Here is a 24,952-nt window from a genome sequence, read left to right on the forward strand (position 1 = left end):
ACAACTCAAAGCCTGGCTCTGGACCAGCAGTATGGCTTCGGAGCTGGTTGGAGATGCAGATGCCTGGAGACCCAGGAAGCACTAAAGGGGAAAAGCTCTTCTCGGGGTACGCTCACTTTCAACTCACACAGGACCTGGGGAGCAGCTTCCATACCATCTCCCCATTTACCAGCGCAGCGGAGGCTGGCAAGGTGAGGTGCTCACCCAGGGCGCCACTGGGAGCAAGGACGAAGTAAGGCCTCGAATCGACCCACTTTACCTTGGAGCTATGCTGTTAATTTCCGTAGGAGCCCATCTCAAACTCGAATAGGGTATGGACTCCCCTACCCTCCTGAAGGAAAATATTCCTCAGCCCCTAGTGTGTAATTATAAATATGTATAGCTAAAACTGTGAATAAACTCCTTATGGTTTTCTTTCTTACGCAACTTTAAACAAAAACAAATGTGCAAATTAAACACAAAGCTTTATAATCCATGAATTTCAAATGCACAGCATGCTACTTTGCAAGGGTGCTCCTCTAGCACTAACAGGAGCAGGGTCCTGGCACTTCCCCAAATTGGGACATGGGTGCCAATCGCCCTGTGCAGGCGGCGCTGGTGCTATCTCTGAGAGTCACCACGGGACCTTTGGCGCAGAGCCCTTATCACCACCAGCCTCCCTCGGCCATAACGACCTCTCCTCTTATCGGTTGCAACCCCAAACCAGAACCACCCAGCCTGCTGGCCATCCAGGCGGGTGAAAGGAGCTTAGTCTTTTTAAGATGATCGCTAAAATACAAAAGCAAAAAATGCAATGCTTGCCGAATGCGCAGGTCACCGATGGGGCAGCAGGTGAGACAGCTCTGAGCTACAGTCCTCCTCGGGGGCCTGGAGCCTAAGAAGTTAACTGTGCAGGTCAGTCTCGAAGGCAACCAGCTTTTCTATTCTCTTTTAAAGATTGTTTCTGAGCTGAGTCTCTACTCTGCTACTTACAAGAAACACCCTGACCACCCTGCAGCAGCCCATCTGCTGAAAGATGTGCCAAGAAGTGACAACTTCTAGGCAGAAACTTTATTACTTTTTAAATAATTACAATGAGGAAGGACAGTAAGAAAAGGCAACTGTAACACAAGCAGTTCTCCCGGCTGACTCACTGTTACCTCAGGTGAATCAATGGCTACAGCCAAAGGTCAGCTTTGTTTCACTGCCACTGTCTCTCTCTGTCTCTCTGTCTCTCTCTCTCTCACACACACACACACACAGACACAGACACACACACAGACACACACACACACACACAGACACACACACAGACACACACACACACACAGACACACACACACACAGACACACACAGACACAGACACACACAGACACACACACACACAGACACACACACACACAGACACACACACAGACACAGACACACACAGACACACACAGACACAGACACACACAGACACACACACACACACAGACACACACACAGACACAGACACACACAGACACACACACACACACACAGACACACACACACACAGACACACACACAGACACAGACACACACAGACACACACAGACACAGACACACACAGACACACACACACACACAGACACACACACAGACACAGACACACACACAGACAGACACACACACACACAGACACACACAGACAGACACACACACAGACACACACACACACAGACACACAGACACACACACACACAGACACAGACACACACACACAGACACACACACACACACACAGACACACACAGACACACACAGACACACAGACACACACACACAGACACAGACACACACACCCCTACACTCATGCGAACGCACTTCTCCTGAGGTGGTCACCACCCCACCACGCAATCCCTCTGTCCAGAGCAGCCTGTGCACCTGTGGGCCTGTGTTTCACATTTAAAAGTTCTCAAAGCCTGTCTCTGGACACAGACAGCTTAACTGTCTACCACTGACCGCCAGGGCACTGGAAGGCAGTGCTAACGGACCGCAGGTGAAGCAGAGCCGACCAGGCGCCCTCCCCAAGGTGGGACGATCACCTGCACTAGCAGTCACACTGTGGGACCCGAGCCCGGCTCCATGAACTCACCTTCTCCCTCCCGATCGGAAGGGGCATCGCTGTGTAGAGGTTCTTCCTTCCATCGAACACTGGCTTCCGATCCCCAAAGATCTGTGTTTTAAAGTGCTGGACCATATGTTCCACTATTTCCCTGAAACAGACAGAATTTGAGTGAAATGTTAATGAAGCCAGAGAAGTGACACAAGGACAACACCCTTCCCAACTCGGCTCCTTTAGCAACACGACTTTCAACTTTCTTTGGTAAAGAATCCAACTGGAACCTTTGGTGGGTTCATCTTGTTCCCTGAGCCACTTGAACATCGTGGAGCGTGCTCTGCACCAGCCACCACATGTGCCGCAGACCTTCCTGGGGCCCCGAGGAAAGGACCGCAGGGGGGCTCCTGCTCCTAAAGCCGTAGGATTGGATGTCACTCGCTTTGCCGTGGGACTCTGCAGGCCCCATCCCCACCAGGTTGGTGCCTCAGGTGGGCCTTGCTTTGGTCACTGGAGAATCAGAGGTTCTGACATAAGCAGATGTGTTCGGGGGTTTCTATGCTCGGCTTGGTGTCCTGCGGTCCCCTGTAAGAAGACACCCTGGTACTATTGCCCTTTCAGTCTGGGCTCCAGAATAAAGACCCTGAATTTGACTCAGAGCCCAAGTCCAGCCTGACCCAGTGGGGCCAGTGGGTGTTTGCTGCACGCCACTGAGACTTGGGTGCTGTTTGCCCCTTGGGCATTACAGCAGCAGACTCCCCAAGAGCACAGGAACTGCTCTGCCACAGGCTCTAGGGCACCCATGGGTCCGCACATGGCCCACGCTCGGCAGAGGCACAGACGCACACTCTGCGGATGACCTGAGACCCTCCACCGCCCAGCTGGTGGGAGGCAGGAAGAGCAGGGCCACCGCCTGGCACATCTCTGCTCTGAGAGCCCATGCAGCACATCTCTGCCAGCAGCTCAGGGAGGTTCGAGGCATTTCAATCCAACTCACTGAATGCCTGACATTCTTACACACAGGGCCTAACAAAGGAGAGACAGGAAAGGCCATGACCCCTGCCTCGCCCGAGGTCCTCGTAAAGCAAACATGTGAAGGACTGATAGCAAGTGGCCATCAGAGGCTAAAAATCTCAGCCATTATCAGGACGTAGCAGGTCCCAGGATGTGGCAAAGAGAGAGATGAATCCTGAAAGCAGGGGCAGAGGGAAGAAGGGCGAGGGGGAGGGACATCTGAAAGTTAGCTCCAAGCTGGGACCTGAGCCCAGCTCTGCTGTAAGGGTTTTTCTCCGGGGCAGAGCCTTGGCCATCTGTCAGGAAGCAAGAATCAAACTCCTCCCATTCCTTTCCCAGAAAACGAGGACAGCTGGCCGGAGCAGGCTTTCTGTAATTCAAACTGGCTCTGCCAGACCGACCTTCAACTGTGTTCATCACAGGAGGCACGTCTATAGGGATCCAGCCAATCCTCCCCCAAATACCCTGTGCCTGGTGTCCCTGGGGCAGGTGGAGCCTCTGCACACATCTCTGATGGTGAAACCAGGAAGGCACCAGGCCTCCGACACCAGCTGGGAGATCACAGCCCCGGCAGGCGCAAGGCCCGAGGACCTCCCCCAGCCTCCACCTCTGCAGCAGCCAGGGCGCAACCTCACCCGCATCTACGTGCCACCCCGGCCACTTCAACATGCCATCTCCAGACCACTGCTCTCGCCACGCTTCATGGACCCGTCTTCACAGTCAAGACTTCGCGATCGACCCAGGGTCAGGAGCTCTACTGGGAGGTTCCACCCACATTCAAAGAACAGATGATCCAACCAAACCCGAGTTTACTGTGAGCAGAATGAAGAGGCCGCCCCCCAACTCGTTCTATGAGGGGGGCAAAACTTTCATCTCAAAACTTGACAATGATCATGGGCCAACTGCATTGATAAACACAGATGTAGAAGCAAAGTATTAACCAACGAAATCCAGCAACATGCTAAAAATAACCAGTCGGTGATGGGCAGACACCGGGATGAAAGGGCGGGTTTAACATAATAAAAGTAACTGATGTGAAACAAACTACAGACGTAAGTAAAAGCTAAAGCTATAGAACCGCAAGACAACGAAAGAGAAAAGTCTTTATGGAGCCGGGACAGACAAAGGTATCTTAGAACACAGACAGTGTCAACTGTAAAAGAAAACAATAAAAAGAATGGACTTCAGAAAAACTTAAAACTTTTACTCTTAAAAGATACCTTTATGAAAGGAAAAGGCAAGCCACTGACTGTGGGAAGTATTAAAACAAACACGTATCTGACAAAGGGCCTGCAGGCATAATACATAAAAAAATCCTTACAGTTCAATAAGACGCACAACCCGACTTCTAAAAATGGGTAAAAGATGTGAACACACTGCAAAAAAGATACACAAGTGGCCAATAAGAACACGAGTCATTACGGAAATGCTGACAAAACCAGAGGCACCGACACACACCCACGCGACCGGCTGCCACCCCAGACCCACCCCCAGGGCCGCAGGGCCGCGGGGACGGAGCGACTCGGCGCTTGGGGGGAAGTTCGCTATTTCTTACAAAGGTCCGTGTGCACACACCACCTACCCAAACCGGGTAACTACACGAGAGAAATGAACACACAATCACATCAACACTCGTGTGCAAATGTTTACCATGGTCCCAAACTGGGAACAACTCAAACGTCCAGCAACAGGCGAGCAACTGGGGGCAGCACGTTACCGCGGGACACGCGTCCTCCATTCACGAGTCACCAGCACACGCAGCACCGCGGCTGCGGCTTGAACACGCGCAGGGCGAGGAGCCAGCTACACAGCGGCACACGCTGTGATTCCTTTTCTACGACACTTTCTAACAGGCGAAAACGGATCTTCGCCGCCAGAGGTGCTCAGTGGGTGCCGGGGGGGCGGGGGATTAGCGGCAGAGGACTGACTGCCAAGGGGCATGAAAGAGCTCTGAGGGCGTCAGAATGCCCCACGCCTTCGTCCTTACGAGTGTATACGTACATTTTTATTTTATTTTTATCTTTTTTCCCCCCTCTCCTGAAGATATTTTTTCCATTGCTTTTCAGAGAGAGTTGGAAGGGGGAGAGGGAGAGAGACAGACAGAAAGACAGACATAGATGTGAGACACACACATCAATTGGTTGCCTCCCACATGCACCCTGACCAGGGCCGGGGATCGGGCCTGCAGCTGAGGTCCGTGCTCTTGGCCGGAACTGAACCAGGGACCCTTCAGTCCGTGGGCTGATGCTCTAACCACTGAGCGAAACCAGCCAGGGCGAGTGTATACATTGTTAGAGCTCACATAACTACCCTTAAAATGAATGCATTTTGTTGTATGTAATTATATCCCAATAAAATTGATTCATAGTTTAAAAATCAAATGTAAAAAAGTTTTTACATTATGATAATCTCAAAGATGTGGAAAAAGAGCATTTAATAAAATTCAACACCTATTCACGATTTTTTTTTGAATAAGCAAACTAGGAACAGAAGGAAATGTCCTTAATCTGGTGGATTCCCCTCTGAGATTCACAATGAAACAATATTGGGATACAGGCATGGTCACCATCACAGGGAAGGAAAGAGGGGGCAGGAAGAAAACTGCCATTATTCGTGGATATTAGGACCGTATTTGTTGAAAATCCAGACGAACCTACCGAGAAACTCTAGAATCTGCATGGAGACAGGCTCCTTGCCTTCCTATCCGTGTAATTCTGGGGCCCAGCAGAGAGTAGGTTCTCCATAAATGTGGACAAATGCACAGCCCCTCCCCCCACTAAGCATCCGCTCGCTCGCTCGCTCCCGCACTCATCAGGTGCGGCCGGGGGAGCTACGGGCCGGAGCCCAGGCCGCAGGCCACCAGCACAGAGCCCGTCTCAGCACCAAGGCCAGGAAGCTGTCTCATGTGGAAACGGAATGAGGGAAGGGGCTGGAAAACCGAGACATGTACCTGCTGCCCATCCTCTTGGCCTCTATAAAACGAGATTTCCCGCAACGCTTTGCTTTCTAGCAGTAAACAGAGTCACGTTTTTTCTTCTCTTATGAGACAATCTTGGGTTGTGGCCACCCTGGTGTAAGTTTCCGATACCAGCAGAGGAATTCCTGAGTGATTTGGCTGCTCAGGATAGACAGATGTGTTTGGAAACACAGATGTAAATTATCTTATTACACAATGCAATATAATATCAATAAATAATGTTATGCATTCATGTTTCCAGAATCAGTGCTACCCTGTACCCTAACCTCCCCCTGCACCTTGTCCCCAGGGCCCTCTCTACCTGAGACTGGCCCTTCCTACTCACAGGATCTGAGTACGTTCCAGTGAGGACTGGATTTCCTGCGAGTTAAACGTGTAGGGACGAGAGACAGGGGACAACTAGTTCCAAATGGCACAAACAAATCTTCCCTTTGGGAGCAGGAAACAGCATAAGATGCTATTTAAAAGACAAAACAGAACAACCAACTAACATACCATATTCATAAACCATACTACTCAGTTCTCCCCAAACCAATTCATTCTTTCAATCCCAATAAAGATCAGAGGGGTTTATTTTTATTTGGTGGAATTTAATGAACTAATTGTACGACGTATCTGGACATGGGCGAAGGCAGCCAGTGCACTCCCCAGGACGGCCAAGGTGGACGTGAGCAGCCACAGCGACGGGCTGGCTGCCGGAGCAGGGGCTGGCAGCAGACCTCGGGGAACCGGGAGCCCAGGGAAAGATCACGGGCATGCGGGCATTTCAGTCACGATGGAAGCAGCAGGAGACAGAACAGAGCTAAGGCAACTAGATACCTGATATTTAAAGCAATAAAACAGAGCCCATGCACTTGAAACACTAGTCTACACTAGTGCTACTATCCACTCACACGGCAGACTGTGCAGGGCAGGAGCAGCCGGGCACAGCCAGCACCTGGCAGGCGGGCACACAGGGGCTCAGTAAATATCTGTTCAGGGAGGAAGCTGCTCAACCCTTATAGCGGCCAGACAGCCCTGGGGCGTACGAAGCTGCCCTGGCCACCCCATGACCGAGGGGAAGCCTCCCCTCCCCTGCGTGCTGCTCCACGTCTCCCTGGGGATGACGGTGCTGCCACCTGAATCTTGCTGTGCAAACAGGAGTCACACTGCTGGATTCTTATCACAGGGTGGCAACTAACTCTAAAATGCGGAGGCCCCTTCCCGCCATCGACACAGACCAACTCCCTCCCTCCCCGCCTTCCCTCCTTGTCTCTCTGTTTTAATTTTGGTAATGAACAGATAACATAAAGTGTGCCATTTCAATCATTCCTAAGTGTGCTGTTCAGCAGCATTAAGCACATTCACACTGTTGTGCAAACATCACCACCATCCAGCTCCAGACGCCTCTCCTATTCTCCAATGAAGCTCTGTATCCATTAAACACTAGCTCCCCACCCCCTCTGCCCAGCCCCAGGGGCTCCCCAGGAGGAGGAAAGGCCTGGGGACGCGTTCCTCTTGCCTTTTGTTCTGCCTCAGTATCAAGTCTGGCCACTGGAAAGAGACGTCTGGTAAATCTGCTTGGCTCCCTGGACAAACACCCTCACAAAACGTGATTCTGACTGTATCGTACCTGGTGGCTTACAACGTGGTCCATGTATCGAAATGTGGAGGAATGACGACCACGGCACCCAGGTCAGCACTTACTCTGCCAGGCAATTCACTCCACCCTCACCACGGCCCCCGGCCCACTCCCTCACCCGCGGGACACGGTCCACAGCACACCCGGTAGGAGGCAGTCACACGGGTTTACTAATCCAGAGGCTGCACGCTCAGGATGAGCTTGTCTCCCTTTCTGCCATAATTATGGGAAGTTCTCTCTTTTAAAAAAGGTATCCTTTTGTTAATTTCTAATTACATAGGTTTTGTATTAACACATCCTCATTGTAAATTTCAAATGCGGGTGTTCGGCAAGTCTGCCTGGGCCTCGCCAGCCCCATGCTTTCCTCCGCAGCAGCCTGGCTGCGCCAGACCCACGCACCGGCACGGACAGGGAGGCCCACGAGCAGCGGCACTGGGCTGCCGTTTCCTAAACACACCGCACCCGACACACGGTTCTGGAGCTTGCTGTTTCCCACTCTGCCTGCGAGACCTTTCCCGTCACCACAAAGACGTGGCCACCAAGGGCAGAAGCAGAGGCCACGGCACCACGCGCTGCAACGTGGCAGTCACGACGCAGTGCTCACACGGCGGTGCCCCACTGCCGTCCCCCCGTTCTCACTTACCCGCCCCCCGGTCGACACACATTTCTCTTGCTGGCCTGCTCTCTGCCTTCACGATGTTAGACATCCTGTACACGCCTCTTTGGGACAAACAGAAGAAACGGTGAGTGTCAAAGGGTGAGCACACACCAAACCACCTTTCAAAAAGCCCAGGCCACGCACCCTCCCTGCGGGTGACAGTGCCCAGAGCAAGCGCCTGGGGCCGCCTCAGAGCTCAGAGGAACAAGGCGAAAGGGGCGGGAGGAGGGGAGCACAGCGCTGCCCAAGCTGACCACCGGCAAGCGTTCCTGGTGCTGGTGGCAAGGCCTCCGCAAGCCACGCCAGCGAGGGCACTGGCTGCAAGCGTGGCCAGGCCTGGGCCCACGATGAGGGGCGCCCAGGGAGGCGGGCCTTGCCTGTACTGAATCTGTCTCCCGCGGCCACACGGCGACGGTGAGACAGACTGAGGCTGAGGCTCGCGGGGCAGGCGGTCACGGGGGCTCACCGCCGTGTGTGCAGACGGCATTGCTCTCTTGGCCCTTAACACAGCCTCAGGGTTGACTTTACTCAACACCTACCAGGTGCACTTCATGAGGTGTGGGGAACGCAGTGTGGAAGGAGAAACGAGTGAAGACATGGGGCGTTTGGACCTGTCCTGACAGCGTTACTCCCAGGGGGACAGCCCACAGCCTGAACCGAGCCCTCTTTTTCCGCCTCCGTTCCATCCACCCTGAGCCTCCCTCCACCAGTGACCTTCAGTCCTGCTGACTGCTGGTCTGGCCCTGTCCTCCCCACTAAGGGCAGGAACTGGGCCTGTCCAGTCCACCTCTTATACTCGGGGACACAGTACCTAGTGCCTATCACGAGCGTGGAGGTTTCCTAAACGTGGGCGGGCTGGTAGCATGGCTGGAAGGAGGGGTGTCAGCACAAACATGACTTCCAACATTTTCCTATACTATTCTCGTTGACTATAATTTTGAGATGGGACCTTAGCCAAACTCTATCAGAATTAATAGTAAAATAAAGAACCCTGAAGGCTCACACATTTAACTAGGCAGCAACTCTCGGGCTGGCTTGAAATCTAGGGGAGCAACAAAACAGGCCAGTATGTGGGCTGGCTGTGGCCACAAAAATGCAGCTCAGGCCCCGCCTTTGCTACTTTCTGTTTGACTGGAGGGAATTTCTAAACACTGGGTAACTTTCAAACCCGAAGGGCCTAACTATGCCAGAACTGTGGCGGCACAGTGAGGTAAAGCCATCCAACTTTAAGCACCCCCAACCTTTTCCTGTTGCCAGATAACAAAGCCTTAGTCATACTTATTTTCATAAAAGAAAGCTTCTTGTGCGCTGTGGTTGATGGCACAATAAGAGCCCAACTGCCACCATAACCATCTAGATCCCAGAAAAAATGTGTGCACTCCAGCTCTAACAGTATGTCCTAACCACAGGCTCACACAGGTCTCTGACCCAGGGACACTCAGAAACAAACCAACGAGCCCACTCATGGAGAGTCTCAGGGCTCATAACACATTAAAACATCTCGGAAGACCTTCAGTAAACAAAACTGCATAAACCAGCTGTGCCCAGAGTTTCTGTTCAGAAACACAGTTTTTAGTAAACATATATGTGAAGGATCTCATACAAGTGTTAAGTACTGCCTGTTTGGAGAGAAATCTTTTGGGGACAAATGCTTAGAGGTAGACTTGGCGGGTCAAAGGGCATATGCTATTTTTATTTTATTTGGTGTATTTATTATATACACCAAATCACCTTCTAAAAAGTCATAATTAATATCTGTTTAGTTTCGCATATAAAGGAACTGAATCCCCAAGCATTCTTTCTTACAAAGGCGGTGATCAGGAAAAAACATTGCAGCCAAGAGTACTTTATAAAGCACCAGCACAAACTGGGCAATCAACTGGGTTATCAAACTACATCTGCGGATTCCATTTCTGACCATCACAAAGTAATTGGATTGGACTTTTCCTCCTTTCCCCATACCTTAAAAAACTAAAAAACTAGAGTAAACATGAGGTTTTTGGCACTGGGAAAGAGGCAGCTTGGGACTGTGATTGTTGAGGGAAGGGAAACCCTGAGGTAAGCCAGACACTGCCTGGGAACAGTTTCCAAACCACAGAACAGGAGAAAGAGTGCTAGAGAGTGGCAGTCCGGTCAAGCTGGGGGACACAGGGCCAAGTCCGGGGCTGCAGAAGAGGCAGGAATCTGAGTGTCAGGCATCAGAGAAGACGGCAAAAGCCAGGCTCCCTCTGTGTAACATACACAATGTTCAACAACCAAGGACGTACTATACACGTGACAAAGCAACAGAAGGTGACGCATAATCTAAGGTCAAACCTGTCAACAGAAATAGACACTGAGATGATCCCCATGTTGTGATTAGCAAACAAGGGCTGCTAACTAGTAACTGTAAATACATTCAAGGTTGTAAAGAAAAAGATGGGAACAATGAGTGAACAGATGGGAAGAAAGTCTCAACAGAGAATGTGAATTATGAAAAAGAACCAAATGCCAATTCTAGAAGTGAGAGTAGAATGTCTACGTCAAAAGGCGTGTTGGGTGCTAGTATAGATTAGATACTATAAAAAAAAGAATGGGTAACATGAGCTTGAAGACTGATCAGTAAAGATTATCCAAACTGAAAAAAGACGGGGATTAAAAAAAAAAAAAATCACAGGCTCTGCCCGGCTGGTGTGGCTCAGCAGCTGAGCATCGACCCGGGATCCAGGCGATCGGGGTTTGATTCCCGGTCAGGGTTCAGGCCCGGGTTGCGGGCTCGATCCCCAGTCGGGGGCGTGCAGGAGGCAGCCGATCAGTGACTCTCTCATCACTGATGTTTCTGTCTCTCTCGCTCTTTCTTCCTCTCTCTGAAATCAATAAAAACAAACAAAACACCTAAAAACACCACAGGGTCAATGACCTGAAGGCAACAGCAAATGGTCTATCAGACATATAATTGCAACCCCAGAACTAAGAAAATGGGGCAGAAAAAGTATTTGAAGAAATGATAGTCAGTATTTCACCCAAATCTCATGAAAGAAATCAACACACAAATGTAAGAGGCTCAATGATCCCAAGAAGGAAAAATACAAAGAAAATCTAGGCACATCACAGTCAAACTGCTGAAAAGCAAAATTAAAATAAAAAATATTCAAAGGAAAAAAGACAAATTACAGACAAAGGAAGTACAACAAAAAAATGAGCTGACATTTTCTCAGACACAATGAGGATTAAAAGTCAACGTAAAGAGAATTTTAAGGTGCTGGGGGAAAAACTGTCCATTTAGAATCCAATGTTCAGCCCCGGCCGGCGTCCTGTCCTCAGTGGCTGGAGCGTCGGCCTGCGCCCCGCTCCCCACCGCCGGCCGGACGCGTCTCTCACGCGGATGCTTCTCCCCCGCCCCCGCCCCTCCTTCCACTCTCTCTGAAACGCACTGGAAAAAACATCTTTGGGTGAGGGTGTAAATGAATAATAATAGAATTCAACATCCACACATTTCTAGGTCTCAGGGTACAGGGAGACTCACCACCGGCAGGTGCGCACAGGAAAGGCTGAGGGCCTTCTTTGAGCCGAGTGGGCGATGCCAGATGAAAACACTGGCCAGCGAAGGAAACCGAGAAGACCAGAAACGGCTGATATGTGGGCAGACAGACCATTTCAATTTCCTTAAAATAACATTACGCCATGGGTTTTAACATCCGTAGAAGTAAAATAGCAAAAGGCACTGAGGGGAAGTGGAATTATACTATTACAATATTCCTGCATTTATATGGAGTTACAATGTTTAACAAAATAAATAGCATGCGCAGCCATAAAATAAGTCCCAATATGCTTCAAAAGACCGAAACCCTACAGAGTGTGTTCTCTAAACGTAAGAAATTAAGTCAGTAGCCAACGAAAACAGGGTATTTAAAATACCTCCAAAGAGTTAAAAATGGAACAATACACTTCTAAACACCACAGATTAACAAAGAATTCACAAAGAAAATATTTTAATCTAAAGAAAAACTAAAATGTACCAAAATTTGTGGGCTGTTGCTAAAACCCAGTTTAGAGGAGTATGTGCAGCCTGAACAGAAACTGGTGATCGAAACAAACGGCCCGATGTAAGGAGGGAAACAATCGATGTCAGAAGAAAAACGGGGCGGGGGGGGGGGCAACACACACAGGAACAATCAGGAGTGAAAAGATGCTTCTATGAGAGATGAGGCTGACTGATAATCCCCAGCAAACCCGACAAGGGAGAAAACACAACCTTAAAATATCAGGAATGAAGCAGGAGCCTTCACTGCAGGCCCTGCAGACATTAAAAGATACCAGGTGGGGGTGGGGGGTGAAGGGGTCTTAATATATGGTGACGGGATAAGATATGACTCTGGGTGGCGGGCACATAGAATAATACACAGATCTTGTAACAAAGAAACCCACACCTGAAACCTATATGTTCACACTAACTATTGTCACCCCAATAAATTTAATAAAGTGTCATAAAAAAAAAAATAAAAAAAAATAAAAAAGAACACTAGGACCAATTTTACCCCCAATAAATTCAACAACTTACGTGAAATGTACAGATTCTTTAAAGACACAAACTACCAAAACTCATACAGAAAGAAATAGAAAAATCTGCATAGCCTAATATCTGATAAAGAAATTAAATTACATGAAGCACTTCTTACTAAGAAAACACCAGGGCCCAAATGGTTTCAAAGACAAATTCAATCAAACATTTAAGAAATTACACCAATCTCACACTTCACTCTTACAGTGCACACCTCCCAGCTCCCTTTGCGAGGCCCACATATCCCTGACAGCAAAACCTAACAAGAAAATACAGAGCAACATCCCCTAGGAGCACAGACACAAACATTCACACCAAAAGACTAACATTAAATCCAATAAAAAGACTACACCATGCCTAAAGATTTGTATAAATTAATATGTCATGACTCTCAGAAGTTCAAGCTGATTTAACATTTCCCCCTTCAAAAAAAGTGACTTACCACATTATTAGGAGGGGGAAATAGAAAAACTATAAAACAGTCAATTCAAGATGGTCCAGACCTAAATATACAAGCCACAACTGTAATTCTTGTAAAAAAAAAAAAAAAGTACTTCTTACCTCCAGGTAGGCAACCATTTCTTAGAGAGAACCTACCACGTAATAACCATTTTCAAAATCTGATAGCTGGGCTTCAACAGAATTATAAAGTTCTGCTCATTGAAGACACGGTTAAGAAACTCAGACTGTGCGGACATAGTCCCAATACAGACCTGCACCCAGAATCTGTTCAAAACTCCTGCAGATCAGAACAGAAGACAAACAGCCCCAAGACAGGGAGACGACTTCAGCAGACACTTTCCTAGAAATAACATATGGTTTAACATCATATATGAACGTAATATAATCATGAATGTGGGCGCACGAAAGGTGTTCAACTCATTTGTCGTCAGAAAATGAAAACTAAAGCCGCCAGGAGAAGCCACTCCACAGCAGCCCGGGCAGAGATGGCAGAGCCACTCAAGACCACCCCCGGCAGCTGCTCACACAACCAAACCTACTAGCCTTTGCCCAGCAATTCCTCTCCTTGTTACGCGTTAAGAGAAACGAACACATAACGTCCACACAAAAGACTGAAGAACCTTCACAGCAGCTTCACGCCACACAGCCCGAGCACCTAGCCAGAGGGTGAAGGAACACAGTATGAAATATTCATGCCCCGTAGTCCTGAGCAACAAGGAGAAGCTATTAACGCGCAGAGGAGGCAGGTCGGCTCGGAGGCGCTGCGCGGGGGAGGCGCGGACGGCGGGAGCTGAGCTGCAGGCCGCGCCGCTCGGCCCGCGGGCAGGACACGGACTGTGGGGACGGATCTGGGCAGGACCGGGGCGGGGCCGACGGTCAGGGCAAGGGCGCTGCTCTGGGGGCATGGGCACCTGTGTGCATTTGTCAAGACTCTCGGGATTGCACTTGTGAAGCGCAGCTCATTGCCCCTCCATACAAAATGCTCTTTGAAAAATAAACGCAACGGAAACTTCCTGGAAGAAAGTGGGAAGGACCTGCTGAGAGTCGAGGGCCGATCAGAACCTTGTGTCACATGCAAAGCTCACGCACAGCAATCGATCGATCAACGGAGGAGGAATGATACCTGTTCACTCTTCTCGGGCATTTCTCTGGCTTGATGTCCAACTCGTAGTGATAGATGTCAATTTTTGGAATGTCCATTTCGAAGAAGTTGGCCTGCAGCTTGATGGTTCTCCCAGAGGTCCCGAAGTCGGGCCTGGGCGGGGGCTTGAAGGCATATCCCTGGACCGGGGGTGGTGGTGGCGCGGGAGGCGCGAGCACTGCAACGGCAAAGGGGTCGCGTCACACGGGGGACCGCACGGCCCCGGGGCCTCCCACCGCCCGGCCCCGCCCTCCCAGCCTCGGCTTCTGCACGCCCACCTCATCGGAGACCCCAACTGCCAGGCTCGGGGGACCCCTCGCCCCCACATACGCCCTCCTGTGTCCCCCAACCGCACGTGACACACACCATGTTCTCCCCGGTCCTCCTGGCTCTGCCCAGATCCTTGAAATGCTGCGTTTTCTCTGCTGAGGGCTCACGGCCCTCCGGTCCGTGGACCACAGTCAGCCCCTTCCTCCATCACGAGGCCGTGGTCTACCCACCGCCGAGCCCCCCCACGCCTTCTCCACCCAACGGCACGTCCACCTGCTCGTCCCTAAGCCGTCCGTCCCCACCCACCCCTCCCGTGCTCCTGCGCAGGGGCCGCCCGGGGGTGCGCTCTGCTCCCAGGCACCCTCCCCCACTCCCCACACCACAGGCCTGAGTGTCCGCACTCACAGAAGTGCCGCACTAATGGCCACAGACGCTGTTCTCATGGCATTTGTTGTTTTTTGTTTTGTTTTCTTTTTATGAGAAAACAAATATGCCTTAAAGGTACGAACCTCATGAGTTACCCCATCTGGAAACTTCAGGCCCCTCTCCACGAAGCTATGACTTCACAGATGACAAATTTACAGATCGCACAACACTCGGCCCCACGTCCGTGCTGGGGGAGTGTGCCAGGGACAAGGACACAAAACAAACGGTTCTCAGGCCGCTCACATGGCGCTTCCCAGAGAGTGTCCGAGGGCCAGTCATCAAGTGGACGCGGTGCTGCTGCTTCTCATAAGCTCAGCAGGTCACTGCGACCCTTCTCACTAGGGCTCAGACCATGCCCAGAAGTGGACAGCACCGTCCAGTGCGGCCCGCTGGCTCCCCGTGCTCAGCACTGAGTGCCACTACGAAGCGGTCCCAGTTCTCGGGTGGACACCTCCTGTCCAGCAGGAGGAACCTTGTGAGCGCAGCAACAAAGCTGAACCACAAGAAGGAATGTACGTGTCCGGGAAACGTCCCACCACGGACCACAGAAACCTGGCCCGGGCTCAGTTTCAGGAACATGGCAACCTACGCACTGAAGAAAGTCCCAGTTCACAAAGTGCTTGCGCGTGTGCCTGGGCTGTGCCTTGCAGACGCAGGGCAAAGCTGCTGCCTGGAAAACGTGAAGCCGTCCAAGGCTCCGAGTGACAGAGCCAAGGTGCTCAGCTCCAAACCCACGCTCCCTCAGCACCATCCCCAGCTCCTGCCCCCGCCAGATGCTGAAGGTTTCCCCATACTTAACTCTGACCAAGTGACACGTCGGGCCTTGGGCCCATTTCTCAGGCTGAGCCTGTTTTCCCTGTGTCCCCCCAATACCTATTACTTCTGTAGGATTTGCCATGGGACACAAAGAAAACTATCCACCAGTTTGTGTTACTAACCCGTGTCACTAAAAGCAACGTAAAAACAATAGCGACATACTCATAAAATACATAATTCCACAAGGTGTCACCTCCCCCTTCTTGCTTTTGAGAACGGCAGGGATACGAAGTCACAGGGAACAGCGCTGCACCGCTGGCCAGGGGGAGAACACAGGTGGGGGCCCAGTTCACAGCTAGGGAAAGGCCACGCTCCTACTGGAGGACACGGAAACTGCTGGGCCCGGCCCCCGGAGATCTCCCACCTGTTTTTATAATCCACAGGGAGTCCCGAGAGTAAACCGCCAGAAGCAGCAAGAAGACAAACGAAACACCAGGGAGGATCGTACTCGGCAGAAGGGGCCGTTCCAAGCTCAAGGGCACAGAGGGGCAGGGCCACCCATCGAAGTGCAGGCTCCGGGCACCAAGACGGAAACCAAATGCGGCCAGAGGCTGTGCGCCCGCATCAGGCCTCCGAGGGCTCCAGCGGTCCCGTATGGGGGGTATGCTCCAAGACGCCCAGGGGCTGCCTGAAACCGCGGAGAGTGCAGGCCCTACATGCACCACGTTTTTACATCTGTGTTCACATCTGTCCACTCAAAGGAAGCACCTGAGGGAGTGTCTGTGGAGGGTCCGAATGGCCAGCATCACTAGTCCTGTGCTCCAGGTCCATTATTAAGTAAAATGAGGGTGACTTGACCGCAAGCACTCCTATACCTCAACAGTGCATCTGATAACCGAGGCAGCTGCTGCTGGAGAAACGGGTGAGTCACGTCCCAGCGGGACGGAACAACTGAGAACTAGCTGAGCGCTAGCACCCATTTTAACCTTATGAATCGAGTATTTCTGGGATTTTCCATTCCATGTCTTCAAACTGTGGCTGACCGCATGTAAGGGGGACAACTGTAAATCCAGCACCGAAAGATCAGCTCTCCACCCACTCTTTCTACAGCTCAGGGCCCTTCGCTGTCCCAGCAGAGAACTGTGACAGCAGATACCCAGCGGGGCGGGTGGGTGTCAAGAGGGAGAGAGGACTCAAGTCAGAGTGAGCCTCTGACATGCCCGGTTCTTGTGCCCCCAGAGCAGGAGGCCCTGGCCGACTCCCGGGCCCCCAGCAGCAGGTGCCACCAACGTTTGCTGAACAGACAAAAGCCTAAGAGGGCGCAGCATCTGGCGACTCCACCGAGGAGACGCGGCCGAGCTTCTCCGACCTGGCGCGGCGGCTCAGCTCCCGCAGAGGAGGGCGGCGGGAAGGGCCGTCTGCCACCAGCGAGGCAGTGCCCACAGAGCACGCCCTCGACATTCCCAAGCACAGCCAAGGAATGGGTTCCAAGAGGCTGTCCCTCGGGCCGTCACAGATCCGGGGATTTGCCGGGAAGGAGGTGGGCGCTCCAATGTGCGCAGGGACCAGGCTCAACAAAGGTGCCTGAGCCAAAGGGAGGAGGGCGGCCCCACACCCCGGGCCGGTGCACTGTCCAGAACACGGATGAGGACCAAGATTCACCAAACAAGCTCTATACGTTGGTCACCTACGTACCTGTCACCACTTTTAAAAAATCTACAAAATTTCCAAAAAAAAAAAGAGAGATGCCACTAAGCTGGTGTCCAATGAAGGGCCCTCCTGCTCAGCAGGACCTCACCCCAAGGCCCCCCTGCACTGAGGACTCTGCGTGGTAACGGAGGCCACCAGCCGCCCACACTGGGCCACGCGGACTCCCCAGCCCCAAGCCCCCCGCCCCGTGAGAACTATCCTGCCACCGGCCTGCGTTCCCGCCCTGCCCGCAGCCAGCAGGCACCACCACAGGTCTCGTCTGCCCACCAATGCGATGGATTTGCTTTGAATGGATTTCTGGTTGTTTCTGTAAATGTTAGTCCTGCCTCTGCGTTGGGGGGACCCCTTAGGAATGGGAAGGCAAGCCCTTTTCCGTCTGAGACATGGGATACTACACAGTGGCTAGTAGCTGTTTCAGGGGGACGGCTCATCCAGGACAGCTGCCAGCTCAGCCCCTCAGCACTTTGGTGACAAATTCGTCAGTCCAGCCTTCCAGGCCTGTGCGACCACTGAGGGCAGGGTCCCCAAACCGAGAGTCTAGCACTGTCAGGGACAGAGCGGCGTGCTGGCTGAACCGCCCACCGATCACCAGCACATTGTTTAAAAATTTCATTTTTAAAGCCGCTTCTCAATCAATGAAAGGGAAACGCAGTGAATGAGTCATTGGCTTCCTATGTGAGTAAGTGGGTCACAGCGGCCCGTTTCAGTCTCTCACAGATGCTGGGGAGGCAAGCTTGTCATTGCTGGTCCTCCCGAAGAAGCCCACCCCCGGGGCTGCACGGGCACTGCTTTTCAGAGAGGGTCAGAAAGCGGGGCGAGGGACACCTGCCCCATGTGCCATCTCTTGGCCTCCCCCTCCCCCACAAAAGAGGGCAGCCCCTCGCCAGAGTGGCGCTCGTCCCCATACTCCCTCTAAATATAGGACGGAGACCAAGGAAAAGCTGGCACACAGGACAGGAAAGCGAGGTGACGAAAGTGAGGGTGTGTGTGGGGGGTCCCCAATGGGTGGGGTGATCTGGGTGGGGGCAGGGAGGCCGAAGCAGCTCCTCGTCTTCAGTACACCCCCATGGCGACATTGCCACGGAGACCCTAAGACCTCTCCAGGGACTTCTGCTCATACCCAACTTATTTCAGAACATGAGGCTCAAGTCAGACTCAACCCACGGTACAGACAGGGAAGGCAGGGAGCAAGCTCAGATGTTGAGAACTCCTCCAGCTGGGCCACCCAAGTGCTCCTAGGAGGCTGGCCTAGTGACACGGAGCCTAGAAGACCTGCGGCGTGGGCCTCACAGCCATCAGCAAAGCTGCACCTGACAGGGAGTGGCCAAGAGGGGACTGCAGGTGGTGGGGGCGGGACGAGGCCAGGCCAGCCCAGCTGGAGACCTCAGGGGCTGAAGCACGGTCCAGTTTTGGCCAAAGGGAGTAACGCCTGTACCCTACAGCTCAATTCGTGGACACACGAACACAACTTACAACCACACAAGCACCTTTCCTGCTCCCGCTTGGAACCCAGAGGCAGGGGCATAGAATCGACCCTCAGATCATCACTGTAGGCCCAGCATGGGACCTGGGGCAGAGCTCAGGCCTGTCTCCCAGGGGACAGGGTGTGAGGGGTGCACCACAGGGGGGTCGGTCGCTTGCCTAGGAACCCCCTCCGGAGAGAAGGGAGTTTGGCTTCACTCGAGAATACCTCAGGTGTACTGAGAGCTCATGGGTGGGGCGCGCATGCTCCCATCTCAGCCTCCTCCACCCCCAGGCCGCCTCTCCCTCACTCATCCGTTCTGATAATGGTATTTCAATATGACCAGGCTTCTCTGTCATCCTGCATATTTTGTTTTGTGCCTTGAAAAACATTCTCTGGAAAGTGTTCCAGCCAGAGCTTCACCAGGCCGACAAGGGGGCTAAGGGTCCCACGCCCTGGGGAAGATCAGCTCCGAGGGGATGAGTGGCTTCATCCCTGAGCAGGGAAAATGGGGTGCCAGCTGCTAATGTCACAAAATCTCCATGGTGTGTGTGGCGGTGAGGAGGGTGGGCGGTCTAATGCTCCTGCGGGAGGGGCACCGCGGCAGACAGCAGGCGCCCGCAGGCCCTATGACGGCTGTCTCCACGGCTGCCCTGGGAACGCCGGCCCTGGGTGCTGTGAGCTCACAATGTACCGGCTGCCATGACAACCGGCTCTCCGGGCTCATCACACAGGCTGCCCACGCAGGGCTCAGAGTCGGGATTCAGACACCAGGCGTCCTTCCTGACGGGCGGACAGCACCACCCGTGTTCAGCCTGTTCCAGTGGCTCGAGGGGAGGTGAGCAGTCCCGGGGTCCCGGGCATGCTTACCTGCCGACCAGGTGGAAGCAAGCTTTCCAGGGCAGGCACGCAGACAAGCTCAGCGGCCAGGGGAGCTCCTCATTTCCACTCTCCTCTAAATCCTTAGCACGTGAAACTCAGTTTTCAAAACCTGTTGACACGTTAGTTCAGGTGCACACCTGGGATCTAACGGTGCATCTAAGGTGGCCTCGGCCCTGCGCCACACACGGTTACTGCACCTTCCACAGCGGGTCTGCAGCGCAGCAAGAGCGGACAGAGGCCTTGGTGCTGGCTTGTACCGTCAGGCCAAGAACGACAGTCTCAGCCACAGGTGACACATACTATATACGAAACCACAGAACCGGGAGCTGGAGTCACCCTGGAAACCAGGGGACAGTAACGCCCCCTCCCCCTCGGCCTGCTCTGAGTCATCAACTGCAAGCAGGGCTGTGGGCGGTGCTGGGGGGACGGCACTGAGACAGGCCGGGGGCTGTCCAGGGGAGATGCGGGAGGTGCCACGAAAGCACCGAGGACTTCCCAGACGGGGCACAGTGCTTCCTGCCGCCCCACCCGACGGCACCGTCGCTCCCTCACTCACCACGACTACATGACCTTCAAAAACAGGAAGATCAGCATGCCTGCTCTCTGGGTGACTTCGGTGTCCCTAAGAGACTCCAAATCACGGCCGTCAGATAACCCAACAGCCTCGCTGTGAGCGGCACCAGCTCCAAAGGTTCGCGCTCCCACAGTGGCTGCCAGTCCTCACGGCCGAGCGGGTCTGCTTTCCTGTCAGGCTGTTTCTATTATACTGGGCATCAGCCAGAAACTGCAGGCGAAAGACACTGATCAAAATGACTTGGCGCTGGACGTCGGCAACTTCAAGCGTCTGGACGCCCCGTGAGGACAAGCGGGCCCGGGGCGCGTGCCCGCGGGCTCGTGGCCACCAGGCAGCAGAACGCCGCCGGGCTGCGGCCAGAAGGCAGGCGCCAAACCAGGGCGTGTGGCCCGCACCGCAGGTCTCGAGCGCGGCCGCCACGGCAGCCTTGCGGGTGACACAAAGGGACTGCGGCATGCGGACAGGACACCTGCTCCCAGCGGGAGAGAAAACACAGCGACGACGCGCGGCCCACAGAACCGCGGCGCGGGGCCCGGGTGGCCCAGCAGCCGCCGGGAGCTGAGGAAACCAACCCCGCCTCGCCGAGCTTTCAGGCTCACAAGGTGCAGAGCGGCGGGGCCTGTGGGCGTGCGAATCCCGCGAGGAGATTCCAGGAGATACCCTGGAACCAGGAGGCCATGTCCCCACCCTCGGGAGGGACGGCCACTTCCGCTCCTCAGGCCCTGGGGCAGGTTCGGTCAGCGCTTCCCATCGTGGGAAGAGAGACGCGAGCCGAGGAGGACAGCCTGCCACGGCAAGGAGCCGACTGCGGGCCACAGAGCTGTTCTCTGGAAATGTGTCACCTTCACACGGTTCCTGTAAGTCCCCCGTGTCTTCCTCTCTTAGTAAAAACCCTGTGGGAAATTCCCATCTGTCTTAGCCTGGTTCCTGGCAAACCCACCGAGTGGGAAGCAGTTGCCCCGGTGACAGCGTGGTCCCAAAGGCCCGAGATCAGTGCCGAAACGCCGCACCCAGCGTTTGTGGCTTGATGAGTAACAGTCTAAAAATATGTCAGCTTTATTGTGTGAGCAACGTGGCATGCGTGAGTATGACACACAGTTAGGATTAATTATAAAAAAACTCAACCACCCCGTGCCGGTGACTAACAGTATTCCTCTTTAATTCTGTTGCAACCTCAAAGAATTTTGTCTGCAATGGGTTTTTAAATGGGCTTTTGTGGTCTGACCTGAAGCTCCGTCATTTAAAACACAACCTCTTTTGAGAAATGGTTCCCAAAGCCACTGTGATCTGCAGAGAACATTTTCTTACTGTAAAAATTGTTTTAATAAAATTTCCCTCATAAGTTACAAACCTCCCCTTTGATGCACCATCAGTCTTTACTCGACATGAGAAACACAATAAGTCCCAGGAGAAACTGGAGAAATGCCCACGAGAGGCACCTCCCAGATGCCCCCGGAGCACCTGCGCCGACGCGGCAGTGCTGCTGGCCGGCGGGCGGAGACCAGTGCTCTTCCGAGCGTTCATCCGAGTCCAGCCAAGAGCTGTCCTGGGGAAAGCGCTGTGAAGACGACTTGGCACGTGCACTTCACAGGTCTCCGCAGCACAGGTCTGTTTTGGTTTCACAGTTGCTCTGTGACTGATTAGAGCAGAACACAAGCACCACCAGGGCAGGGAGTATGTCTGGTTTTGTGCAGCTGCTGAATGAGTGAGTGAGTGAGTGAAGGAACCAGTGAGCGGGTGGAGAAGAGCATCGTAGTGTCACTAACTGCAGCAGTGCCTCTGCCGAGCTTCGGGGCGGGAACAGGCCTTGGGCAGACTGACTGTCCTTTGCAAGCAGTCTGCCCGTTTCAGCTAAAGGAGCGGTGTTTATCAGGCATCTACTAATTTCCTGGCACAGACAGTTCACCAGGCACCTTCCCAGCTACTCTGCTATCCACGCTCTCAGACACAAGGTGTCTTCAGTTCACAGACGAGGAATCGGGCTGTGCAGAGGGTGACCGGGGCCAACACCCGACTTCCACCCACACGGAGGCGTTTCAGCTGAGCCCTCTGCCAGGGGGCCAACCTCCCCCACAGAAGAGTTCATATGATGTCTCTCATGCTTTGGGAAGGTCTTTTTCTCCAAAGAGCCTAAATCCTTTTTATCACCCCAAACATGTAAGATCTGACAGACCGCCCACCCTCCTGCTTCCCATGCCCCTTCAGCACGGGGAAGGTGGGCACACGCAACGTGCCCTTTCACAGCGGCTAATTCCTGCTCAAGACCCAGCTACCCAGGACGCCTCCCAGGCCTACAGAAAACAGTGTCTCTTTGTAATACGCACGATTACTTTCAGCTCCCATTTCTGTTAGGAAGTAATGGCCACGCTAGGGCAGCAGGCACAGTGCAGAGGCTCCTGTGTGCCAGGTGGCCTGGCTGTTGCCCCGAAAAGGCAATATAGTTCACACCTACGCACGAACCACATACAGTGCATAGTGTCGCTTCCCCAAGTTCACCCAATTAGCCCTGGAGAGCATCACAGTGCTACTTACTGAGGTCTCACCGGGCCAGCCCGAGCTGTGCCCACCGCCTGGTCCCCGGCCCTCGTCACCTCCCGAGCACCTGCTATGTGCCTGTCCTCAGGGAGCTCACCTTCAGAAGTGAGCAGCAGGGAAACCAGCACGAGAGAGGTTGTGAGCAGGACACGGGGACAGCTGGGGCTGTGGTGGCATTTTAATCAAAGGGACAGGAGTCAGGAACAGAGTTGTAATAGTTTCTGAATATTCGAGGGGGGGAAATTAAGGTGAGCTACCTCACATCTTCGTTACAAAATAAATTCCAATCAGCGCAAAACTGTAAATAAATACTTTTAAATGAAACAAAAACATCCCAAGAAGTATTTTAAAATGTAATTATCTTTTACAACTTGGGGTAGGAAAAGCTCTTTCCTGGGTTCAATGAGCGGAGGTCATGAGAGATAAACTTGACCACATAAGATTTTTTTTTAAACATGTTTCAGAAATGGTATAAAATCGTGTGCCCTTTGATTTGGTAACTCGATATTGAGGTGTTACCCTGAGATACCCAGGCACCTGGAGCCCTCGCCCTGGTTTATTATAACAAGACTGATGCAGGTGTAAGTGTTCACCAGTGGAGAGCTGGGTAAACAAACCGCTGTGGTAATTTACTGACCCCACACACCTACGATCACTACCTGGAAAGCTGTCCACGGAGGAAGCTTTAAGTGGGAGGAAGTTTAAAGTGGAATTTGGTGCCACCCACCTGCCCTGCACATATACCTGGAGTAAGTGGGCAGACCTATCATTACAAAAGCAGTAGTGAAGCCACTGTCTACACCCTACAGAGGCAGCGATGGATCAGTTCTGGGAGGAGGAAAGTGGGCACCTGATGAACTGTTCTCTTTCCCTGTTAAAATAAAGACATAAGCTCAGTCATCACCCCATTTAACAGATGTCCAGAGAGATTTAAACACCTACCCCATTCAAGATTTGAGGTGGGCCTGTGACACTTTCCACGTCCACTTTACAGGTGAACAGCGTGAGATTTTCAGGCTGAAAAGAGTGGGTGGCAGGGCCCAGGGCCCAGCCGGGGGAGGTGCTCCAACAGCTGCAAGATGGGCGGCCACTGTCCATGTGAATGCGCACAAACGTCTCACAAGGCATCAGGAGGCTGACAAGAGGCCCCGTGGTGCCCTCCAGGGCCCGGGGACCTGCCCGGGGACACCCACCGGCCAGGGCAGGATGTAAACCAGGTGCCCTTGCTCCCCAGCCCCCCATGCTCCCTGGGCACTGCTGCCTACAAACACGTGGCCTGACATACAAGGTGAAAGCCACAGCCTGGGTTCACAGCCCAAGTGGAGGCAGCCCGCACTGGAACTGCAGAAAAGAACCCCTCAGGTTTGTTCCTGCTGCTCTGTAAATACCCCGCATGGCAGCCCGGGGGGCCCCACGCCCCTGCTCAGCTGTCTCCCTCCCCGCAGGCTACATAGTTGAATCACTTTCTGAGGTGGCAGGAAAACCACCTCATTTTCATAGCCCTTCTGGCACACTCTTGCTAAGGCTGTACGCAGGACATTGCAAGGCCAGCGGGCACCTGCATGCCAGCCTCACAGCTCCGCGGGAGCAGAGAATCCAGTTCCTGGGCACGAGGATCGCTGGGCGCACCTGTGTCTGTGCCCCAGGTGCAGGTGCGTGGCATGGGACTACGGGTGCTGGAAAGTGACCGACTGTCATCGCGAGCAGCGGTGTGGGGGTCTGGCTGCCACCCCCACCTTCTTCAGTGGCTTTTCTGGCGACAAAGACTTGGCCGCGGCTGGCTTCCTATGGAACCTACTCCTGATGCCCAGCCTTCATCTCAGTGACGGACCAGCAGTGACCTGGCACCTGGGCACCTCTA

General features: G+C 53.1%; 1 protein-coding gene across 2 annotated transcripts in view; it reads right to left on the reverse strand.

The window, feature by feature from the left end:
• AGO2 (argonaute RISC catalytic component 2) overlaps positions 1 to 24,952 on the reverse strand; it is a 75,112-nt gene that overhangs the window by 23,379 nt on the left and 26,781 nt on the right. For both annotated transcript variants that reach the window (XM_081116291.1, XM_081116292.1), the window contains exons 2-3: positions 14,459 to 14,654; positions 2,100 to 2,220 (exon numbers count right to left, since the gene is read on the reverse strand). In XM_081116291.1, coding sequence (XP_080972417.1) covers positions 2,100 to 2,220; positions 14,459 to 14,654 — 317 coding nt within the window. The remainder of the gene's footprint in view (positions 1 to 2,099; positions 2,221 to 14,458; positions 14,655 to 24,952) is intronic.

The sequence above is a fragment of the Miniopterus schreibersii genome, assembly GCF_964146895.1.
Source record: "Miniopterus schreibersii genome assembly, chromosome: 17".
Classification (NCBI taxonomy): domain Eukaryota; kingdom Metazoa; phylum Chordata; class Mammalia; order Chiroptera; family Miniopteridae; genus Miniopterus; species Miniopterus schreibersii.